Source organism: Heloderma suspectum, chromosome 4, assembly GCF_057233095.1.
Source record: "Heloderma suspectum isolate Gila_16-S chromosome 4, 16-S_ref, whole genome shotgun sequence".
Lineage (NCBI taxonomy): Eukaryota > Metazoa > Chordata > Lepidosauria > Squamata > Helodermatidae > Heloderma > Heloderma suspectum.
In genome coordinates, this window is record NC_139461.1 from 73,328,577 (window position 1) to 73,339,185 (window position 10,609).

The 10,609-nt window shown below is 38.3% G+C and overlaps 1 protein-coding gene across 1 annotated transcript in view; it reads left to right on the plus strand.

The window, feature by feature from the left end:
- B4GALT6 (beta-1,4-galactosyltransferase 6) overlaps positions 1-9,959 on the plus strand; it is a 33,330-nt gene extending 23,371 nt beyond the window's left edge. The window contains exons 5-9 of the mRNA XM_084848093.1: positions 347-463; positions 991-1,178; positions 2,567-2,689; positions 4,056-4,157; positions 7,164-9,959. Of these exons, the coding sequence (XP_084704219.1) occupies positions 347-463; positions 991-1,178; positions 2,567-2,689; positions 4,056-4,157; positions 7,164-7,311 (678 nt within the window). The 3' untranslated portion in view covers positions 7,312-9,959. The remainder of the gene's footprint in view (positions 1-346; positions 464-990; positions 1,179-2,566; positions 2,690-4,055; positions 4,158-7,163) is intronic.
- Positions 9,960-10,609: the final 650 nt, after the last annotated feature.

A 10,609-nucleotide genomic window follows, 5' to 3' on the forward strand; every position in this document is an offset into this window, starting at 1 on the left:
CGGAGAATTTCCCCACCAATTTCGGGGGGGCGAATGCGTTGGCATTCGGCCTCCCGGAGATTCGTGGAGAAATTCTCCGCCATCCCTACTCCTTACTCCTTACATTGCTTATTTAGATATAAAAATGGCTAATGAGAGAGATTCTTTTTTAAAACTACCTGAAACTTCAGATATAGTATGTATACAAAAATAAAACACTATAAATCAACATAATACATTACATTTTTGCACAATGTAACATAGTAAAAGAAAATAGTAACCAACCGTTACTTTACGTTTTGAGCGGATGTTCTGTAATTCAGTATTGCTGACATAATAGCCTTTGGACGGGTTTCTGTTTTTAAAGGTTGCAATACTCATCCCTTTTCGCAATCGCCATGAACATCTTCCAATATTTTTCCGACACCTGATACCAATGTTACAAAAGCAGAGACTGGAATTTGCTTTTTATGTTGCTGAACAGGTGAGCTGCTTTATATTTGTTTCAGCATACATTCAGATGTAGTAGCATATATATTTGAATGGGTATAATTGAAGTTCAATATCTCTGTAAATTATGGTTTCTAGGAAGGTTCCTTCTTTATACTGAATCCTTAATTGGGTGTAACAAAAATTAATTCCTTTGCTTCAAAAGATAGTTATGGCTTATATCATTTTAACTGTGGTTTTGCATGTCTGGTCTTGTGGATTGTATCAAATGTCTTTAATAAGATTTCTGTTTCTGTTCTGTTAGCAGGAATGTAAAAAAAAACTATGAGTTGAATCTAGACTTAGTCATATAGAGTAGACCTTTTGAAATCAATAAAACTTAAGTTAGTCATGAGTAAAGTCCCACTGATTTCAGTGGGTCTATGCTGTCTGAAAAAATCTGGATCTAGCCCTATTTATCTGTCAGGAAAACATTTTAACTTTATGCTAGTGTGTACCTAATCTATATACTCTAGTTCTACTTATTTAACAGTTTATTCTCCTGTTTTCCCTTCTATTAAGATTGGAACACAGCCTTTTAACCGAGCAATGCTGTTTAACATTGGCTTCAAAGAAGCCATGAAGGATGGTGATTGGGACTGTGTAATCTTTCATGATGTGGATCACTTACCTGAGAATGATCGAAATTATTATGGATGTGGTGAGATGCCTCGTCACTTTGCCACAAAGCTGGACAAATATATGTACATGTAAGTAACAAATTCAGTTCATTTATAATGTGTAGAAAGTTATTTCTGAATCTCTAATTGCAAAAATATAGACAAAACATTGCAATTAGGAAGTATATAATATTGGAAAATAAACATTTAAATCAGTCCTCCATTGGTACTACCAGATATTTGAAACTGCTGATTTAAAGGCATACATGTTCCATGTCTCTATGGCTTTTAATTCTTGGCATAAGACTAGATAACTGTAAGTACAGATAGAGCAATGGAATTGCTTTGTATGGGTAATCCACTGAATTGGGGTACATCTCTTGTTTTATATCATCAAAGCTGAATACTAGGTTGTAAATTCAAAGGCTTTAAAATACTTTAAGTGATGATAGATGTACAGTTTCATTACAGGCCTTTTCTAAGAGTTCAATTTCTGTAAAAATTGGCTTTCTAAGCAGTTTCCTTGTTACCCTTACTGATATTGTTGAATTGGGATAGCTGGCTACGTAGCTGTGCAAATAGGGTGAAATTCTATGCTGAGCTTTCTTTGGCAAACAGAAAAGCCTTATAGTAACACATACTTAATAGATAGAGGGGCAAACTACACATTCTACTAATCACATCAGTCAAGCTGACGCCGCTATTTTTCTTTATTTTTGTGTAAATATGTATGGTCCCGATCTGGACCATGGCACTTTGGGAGAGGAGAGTTTAAGCTTTCCCCACTCACCCATCTTCCCCCCAAATTCCCCTACCATGGGGGTGGGGTGGGGTTTAAAACAAGGAAAGCAGTCTCCATTGGAATCAATGGAAACCTTAAAAAAAAAAACATGCGGGGGAGGGGATTTCAGGGGAAAATGGGTGGGGGGAAGCTTAAACTACCCTCTCCCTGAGGGTCATGGTCCAGATTTACACAAAAGTAAAGAAAAACATGAACAGTAGATTCCCATGCCATATCTCAAACTTCTTTTGAAAGTCTCTTTAGTTTCAAAAATAGGTTTTTTTATGTGACATATGGGCTTCTGTTTAGGAAATGCAACTTAATGACCCTCTTGGGCACATGGAACTAGTTGTGCCATTCTTTGGATCCTAGCCCATGTTTCCAAAGCTTTATTTCTACAGTTGTAAGCCTTTTAAATCCAGCCATCCAAGTGTATAGTAAGCCCTTTTCCTCAACGATATTTCTGTGAGATGATGTGTTTTTAACAACAGCTGCATTTCATCTTGCAGAAGTATATTTGGCTTGTAGGCATCTATGTATTGTACAGCTTGTTAACAAAAATTTGGAGCCAATGATCTTAAATGATGTATTCAGCTAAGTTAGTTGTATGTAAGATGTGGAAACTCGTGTGGGAAGAGAGAGTTATACTAACCTGAATGTACTAAACAGAAGGAAACTTGCCTGTTGTCATTTTCAGTCTTCCATACAATGAATTCTTTGGTGGTGTTAGTGGACTAACAGTAGAACAATTCAAAAAAATCAATGGATTTCCAAATGCTTTCTGGGGATGGGGTGGAGAAGACGATGACCTTTGGAATAGGTGAGTGTTCAAAGGATATAGAATGGATTCCCAAGTGGAAGTGACATGCAAGTTCTCTATTGCTGCCACTGAAGTGAAGGTTTACTTAGGTATGCAGGTTCCTATTGGACACAAATCATGTATTAGAATCCAGCAGTCTTTAAAGACAACTGCCTGGTGTTGATTCCTCTTTCTTTAACAGCATCTGCATCTCTGAACACTCTACATAAAAAATATTATGGTAGGAAGTGCAAATGGTGGATTTAGTGATAGTCACCATTCCCTTTTTTAGAGAATTTTGAAGAAGCATAACTTTGAAGAAAGACAAATTTAAAATGTGAAATAATCTCAAAATATGATTAATGGAATTTCCTTTACTTACAGTAGCATATAAATAATCTGTGAACATGTAAATAAATCCTTTCCTCCTCATGTTTCAAAAAGTGCTTCTGGATTCACCTTATGCAGGGGTGGGCAATGTACAGTCTGCCAGCCACATGCAGCCCCCAGCCAGTGCACCCCTGCTGCTCCCCCAAATTCGCAGGTAACCCTGAAAGAAAATGTTTTTAAAATGTTAGGAAAAAATGGGATCTGTAGCACTACAGAGCACCCAAATGGCCACAGTTAGCTTGAAAGGAAGCTAAATTTGACTCTTTTTGGTGCTCCATAGTGCTGTGGACCCCTTTTTTCCTAGAAGTTTCTTTTATTATTTTGGGGTGCTCCACAGACTGTGGCCCATGGGGGGAGGGTCTGGGGGCAATAATGGCCCAAAGGCCTCCAAAGTTGCCCACCCCTTACCTAATGTAACCAGTGCCATCATGCTGGGAAATTCCTTTATTCTTCTTAGTGTTCTTGATGACTGGGTATTGTTTTTCCAGATTTTACTGATGTGTTAATGAGAAGCTTTTTAGAATCTTGCCAGAGTTCTTGTTTTGCTTTGCTTCAATATGTCATACAAATATTTATGTGAATTTTAGTGTAGTCTGAGAATGAATGTTGTTGTCATCAGATGGACAAGTAAACCAACATTTATCCTCCTCCCTCCAGTGTTTTTTAAAAAGAAAATTGACACATAACTATATACATCTTATATAGAGGTAAAACCCCAGTCCTACAAAGTTGCAATCCTACAAAGTTGTGTGTCCGTGCAGGGGGGGAACTTGCAAATACTGCATAGCTGAAGAAATGAGGTGTATTCCATTTGAAGTCATCTTGACTGTTTAACCATGCAAGTGGCTGTGGTGGAAACTTCAAAGATACCTTGCATGTGCATGGTTTTTCTCATTTGTGCATGTAGCTTTATAGGACTGCAACCATAGGGTTTATATGTGACTTAAATTTTACATTTAAGTTTTCTTCTTACACATGTTAACTATTTGAATTATAGGGTTCACTATGTAGGTTATAATGTAACAAGACCAGAAGGAGAGCTGGGGAAGTATAAGTCCATTCCTCATCACCACAGAGGAGAAGTTCAGTTCTTAGGACGGTAAGAAAAATGATTAAGTATCAAAATACTAACAGAAGCTTTCATTTTCAATATATTGCGCCTCCAGCAATAAGGCATCTGTTCATATGTAAGTTTTTCACATTCAAAATATTTCGTAATTTTTCCCGTCTGGGCGATGCCATTATTCCCAGTTTTTGGATGAAGAACTCTCTCTGGGGTTGTTTGCACAATACGACAGCCTACCATGGATTTTTTAACCTGTGGTGAGGCTGTGGGTGCCAGGTTGCATATGCAACCCCTACTCAGCGGTTATAGCATTACACGAATCTGGTGAGTGTGGATTAGGTGAGAGTTAAATAACCCTCACCTAAGCCATTGGCTGTCCTAGGGTTATGTGAGGGTTGTTTAACTCACACTCGCTGGGTTTGCAGAACACAACCCCTGAGTGGGGGTTGCAAATGCCCCCTGGCACTCGCAGGTGCTGCAGCTTGCTGTAGGTTAAATAACCCACGATGAGCCACAGCACATCATCCAAACGCAGTCTCTGTCTTGAATTGCATATGCAGATTATTGGTAGGGCTTTGCACTGCTTCAGCCCGAGGCCTGAACCCCAAGTCAAAGCGGGCTGCTTTGGGTCAATTTGTGCCCCTTCTGAGGCGAAATGGAGGGGGCACGAAGCGACCCGGAGTGGGTCGGGGGCTCACTGAAGCACTCGGTATGCTTTGGAGCTTCGGCCCCGGGCCCAGCTCCCCTGGCCCAGCCACCCCCCCGGCACCTCCAGGTCCTTACCTGAGCTGCCTTTTCTGCCGCCGCTGCCTTCTCCTTGCCACCGCCACCTTCTCTGCCTTCTCCACTGCCACCTTCTCTGCCACTGCTCTGCCGCCGCCGCCTTCACTGTGGCACGCTTCTGCCACCAACTCCTGAGGCTTGGATGCACGGCGACTCTTTTTGCAGGGAGTCGCCATTTTAAAAATGGCAACACCCTGGAAGAAGACGAGTTGCTGTGCATCCATGCCTCAGGAGATGGTGGCGGCAATGAAGACAGCAGCAGTAGGTGGTGGCAGCACAATGGAGAAGGTGACGGCTGCAGCATCGGGGAGGACCCGAAGCGGGGTTTGCCATCTGAACCCCGCTTCGGGTTTGGGGCCAAGGTAGGTCGGGGGGGAGGCAAACCCGTTTTGCAGCTTCCGAGCTGGATCAGGGGGTCCCTTCACAGCCCTAATTATTAGAATAATGCCATTGTTGAGCAAGGGTTTGAATTGATTGGTTCTGATAATGGCACCATCCAGCGTATTTTTTTTTTTAAAAACCATGCAAGTGGTATACTTGCAAGAGCATTTTAACCTTAGAACCGCACATTTGCATAATGATTGCAAAGTGTTGTATTTTTCTTTTCACTAAAGAGAAGGCATGATAGTCTCTCATCATTATGCTGTTCATGCAAGTAGAACACTTGTCTGAGTAGTTATTTTTGCTTTAAGTTGGAACTGACTGACTACCATTCATGATCAACCATGGCCTTGTTCTGGATTTGAACCAGTGAGTTTTCACTTGAACATCAAAACATCCAAAACAAATGGTGACATGAGTGGTCTACCTGCATGAGCTGTATAACATTTCCCTCTTCTTTGCTTCCCCTCTGTGAAACTTTTCCTTTTTATGGAAAGGAAGACTTGGAGCTTCACCATACGAGGCTAAAATCCCACATCCTTACCAGGGTTTCTGCTTCTGGATTCTTTGTGGGATTAAGCTCGACTCCTTTACATGGGCAGACATGTGCTTCGAATCAGGGAATTCCTTTCTCAGCAAGTTCCATATGTTTCATTTTACAGCCACTAGATGGCACTATGGTTATAGCAGAACTGCACAGTTGCACACAGCCGATATATTGGATTAATGTTCCTTATCGGCTTATGTCCGAACTTTTAAAAAGCAGGATAAAGGTCAGAAAGTGTGGGAGACACCCTGAAGGTTGACAAGGTGATGTAAAGGACCCTCAAACTTATGTGAGTGACCAATCACGAGCGTGCAATAAAAGCCTCCTGTAGAAATCTTGTAGATTTGTGGCTCTGATATTACAGTGCTCTCATGACTAGACCTCCTTTTACCAGTTGGTGTAAGTAATCTTCTGGTACATTATTGTTCTCAAGCACTACATGTCTTTGAGGCCTGTGATATTGTAGACTACTGCTTGAGTCTTGGAGCTAGATTGATACATGCTCTGTAAAATGTTCTAGCTTCCAGTGTAGCTGTTGGTCATTCTGTTGCAGGATATTATCAAAGGCAACCATTTAAGAGAACCAAAAACTAATTTGCATTGTTGAATGTATGAAGCCCCTAAAAATGTAAAGCTTAAGTAATTAGAAAGAAGCTGTGCAACAGCCACTGCTATAGTGGTAAGTCTTGCCTCTGAGAAACTGTTGGAGAATTTCTCCTCCCCCTGGAGAAATTCAGTGAAATGGTCCCAGTTTCTCTGTCCACAAGTAGGGTGGAGAATTGTGAGAGGCCATCTGTGCGCACCAATACTTTTTAGATACATAATAACATTTCAAGCATTGCTTGTAATTTCAGTGAAAAACTTAATAAAATGTTATTTAAAAACCTATAGTGGTGTGTTAAGACATAGTTATGCTGGAGTGTGAAGTTGTAGCTTCCTTAATAGTACGTTGGCAGATTTGGGGTTACATTTGATACTACAGACATTGTTAAGATATAAAAATAAGCACTATGTAGTATTGACTCATTTTGTGTTGGCATATTCCCAGCCTTAGGATGCTGTTCTGTACCCACTACCTTACACTAACTGAACTCAATGGGACTTACTTCTGAGTAGATACATTTTAGGATTGCAGTGTTATCTCTTTGTGCTGGGATATAATATAAGCTGTAAATATATTTTTGTGTAACTTTAAAGGTTTTTGTTAAATATGTTCACAGTTGTTGCAGAATAACCCATGATGTGTTTTTTGAAGTTGAAATCAAATATCTGGTATTGTAACGAATTGAACATGACTTTTCTCAGTGCTCTATACTTTTTCCCCACAGATACAAACTGTTAAGATATTCCCGGGAGCGACAATACATTGATGGGTTGAATAATCTATTATATACTCCAACTATTCTGGTCAGCAGATTGTATACAAATATAACTGTAAACCTTGTACCAGAACTAGCTCCTGTTCGAGACTACTGATGGAACAGCAGAATAAAATGCTGGATCAAAAATTTGTAACACTGGAAAATACTTATTTGATACTTTAAAGACCTCAAATCATGGTATTTCTGATGACTAAATAAAAGAGGTCAAACGATTGTATGTATCATTTGGCAAAAAGAAATCCCGTTGGCTGCTACTTAAAAAGTTTACATCATGAAACTAACCAATGTTCAAGCCTTGTTTGATCACATTTTCTGAACTGAAGCCACACATTTCAGCTGTAGAAAACAGATCTGTAGGTTGTTTAGAAGCCAGGGAAAAATGTTTCCCCCAGTAAATGTGTGTTCAACAAACTAATTAAAATTAAGGTGTTCATGTTTTCCACATTAGGTAAATATCAGTTATAAATCAGTGCTTTTGAATATGGCAGCATTCAAGGCTTCTGCATGTGCCTGAGCGTATTTGTGTTTGGTCTCTTCAGATTTTCGTTATGAGATAACATATAAGCAATTGATTCTAGACAAAGACTTTGGTTTATAATGAAGGACCGATTTATAAGTGTTGGCTAGCAATGACTGTCAATGGTTACTTTTGAGCTACAGACCTCCCATATACCTCCTGTATATGTGATTTTACCACTAACCTTTCTAGGAATAATCTTTTAATTTTTATTCTATTTATTATCAGGGCAATGCTACAATTCCCAAACTATGCTTGAAATAATATTATTTATGCATATTGCATCTATATTATGGAAATCCATCAAGGATGTTGCATTTTCATTATGGTCCTTACCATTTGCCAGTAATGTTAGTGTCAGCATTATGTCTAATCAATCTATTAAGGGATGGTATTGCTGTTTTGTAGACCTTAAAAAAAAAACCCCAAACCACAATTTCTTCTAGAATCAAAAGAATAAAGAAGTATCTTTATTAGAAGAGTAATGAGTGATAATGGGACGGGAATGTTGGTGGAAAGATTTCATATGAGTAGAGTGGAGTATTCAGAACGTTCGCCATTGGTCCAGCTTCATTCTCATTAAAATCAGTGGAACTGGAGTTAGCTCAAGGAGGAATGCCTAGAAGATATCTCTCACACTAATTTCCATTCCATTAGTGTGAAAGATCCCTGCTCTCTTTTTAAGTAAAGTTCTGTGCTTTTTCTGCAACAAGCTGAGGCTGCTTAGCAATTCATGACTGCTATAAGGGATGAGCATTCTCATGATCTCCTGTTTTTTGTGTGCCCAATACATATAGCCGGGGTCTGTATGTTCATCAGTTTCTGTGTAATGGGTGAACATTGCCATACAGCATCTGTTTTATGAGCACTATTCTTAAATATCTTTGTATACTTGTGCAGTTCATACCATGTGAAATGAATGACACTTTCTGTTGTAATTTGAAACACAGGCATTTAGATATTGAATGTTATTATTTTGCTGACTATTGCCAAGTTTCAGCAATGGGAGAACCAAAGAAACTGTTGCTTTTCTCTTTACAGCAAGGAAAGTGTGTCAGTAAGCATTTACATCAAGAACTAAAAGAATACAAATAAAAACACTAATTTGCATCTTGGACTAGTTCCTCAGCATATATGTACATCTGTCCTTTTTCTTCTTTAGAGCCTCAGTATAATATTTTATTCCAGGATGCTCATTATTAGATGTTAAAAAGAACATATGAGTAGTCATCTTACAGAGATAAAAATGAACAAATCTTGCCCATAAACTTACAATGTTAAGAAGAAATGACACAAGCATGCAAAAAGTATTTAATTTTAATATGGATTTGTTCTCTTCTCCGCTCATTCCCCAATTCATTTATGGATGTTTCCAGACCTAAACAAACAATTTATCCTGCACTGTTCTGATTTAATATGGCCATATTATTTGAATAAATAAATGTTGCCAACTTGTTGCATAACTTTTTATAAACGGGTGTATGTGTGTGTGTGTGTGTGTGTGTATGTATGTGTGTGTATGTGCCTTTGGGCATAAGGTTATATTTTAACCTGCCAGAAAATAAACCTCAAAAAACGATGTACATTTTTTTCTGCTTGAACATACCATTCTATAGCAGATCTTAATAAGCCATGTGCCTTTAAAGTAGCTTACAAATGAAGCTGGGAGCCATTCACAATCTTTATCCAGGACTTCATTGTGAAACCATTGACAAACTGAATTTGCTCTCTAGTTTCCTGCAGTTTGCAATTAAAAATCTCTCTTACTTAGAATGGGACTTTCATCTTTAAAAAGAGAATTTATAATTAAACTGAAGCAATAGCAATCATGTAATTAATGGAGTCTATTTGGAATACTAGTAATTTGTTTTAGATTTTCTTCAGTCACCCCTCCCCCATATTTTACGCTAAAATGAGAAACAATTGAAATATCTGTAATACATTACTGTCTTTTTGCCTTGGATCTCTGGGTCCGTTTTTCAATTTAGTGAAGTATTTAGCTTGTGATTTACATGCAAACTGTGAATTGTTAAAGAGTACTTGCAGCGCATCCGAGGAAGTGTACTTAACATTATTTTACTTTTCCGGGTTTGAGATGCTCATTAAATGCACAGAAACAAATGTTGGGAATTGTATAGAATCATGCTATGACCTATCATGTTGCTCATTAAAATGTTTGTACTTTTTTAATTCATTGTCGTTTGAAATATAGTGTCCTAAAGGCTATGGTGTAGTGTTCTTTTTAGCTGCCTATTTCGTCCTGTAATTATTTTGATATAATGTAAGCTACCATTTGTTAATGGGATGGACTTTGATACACAGTACGTTTCCCCATTAAAAAAAAAAAAAGGTTTTAGGGGAGCTCTACATCATTTTATTATATAAAGTTTGAATAACTTTACTCTTCAGATTTTTAAAAATATTGTCTTAGTTCTGGGTGGGTAACTAACACTGCCTGATATTAGAAACCTGCCCTTAATTATTCAAGATACAGCCCAGCTAATCAGTCATGAAATTCGTCTGTACATACATAGCTAGCTATCTTCAAATGTCTTGGGGTGTTTTTAGGCTAGATTTTCTGGAACTACTCCTGCTAGATTGGTCATTCTCCAAATTGAGATAACGGCTTGTATCCAATATTTTTGCTCTGTTCACATAAGGAGAGTTGCAGTCATGAAAGGGGTCTTTTTGGGAGCACAACTTTCCATCCAATCATGGAGCGAAATGTAGGATCCAAGCCAATGTGTGTAGTATTTTTAGTACTGCAACATTTTCATTGAGTCATTGTTCTACATTTAACAAGGCACAGCTAAAAGAAATATTCCACATCTTTCTTTAGAAATTTTTTTAAGGGCACACTCCATTCTCTTGCATA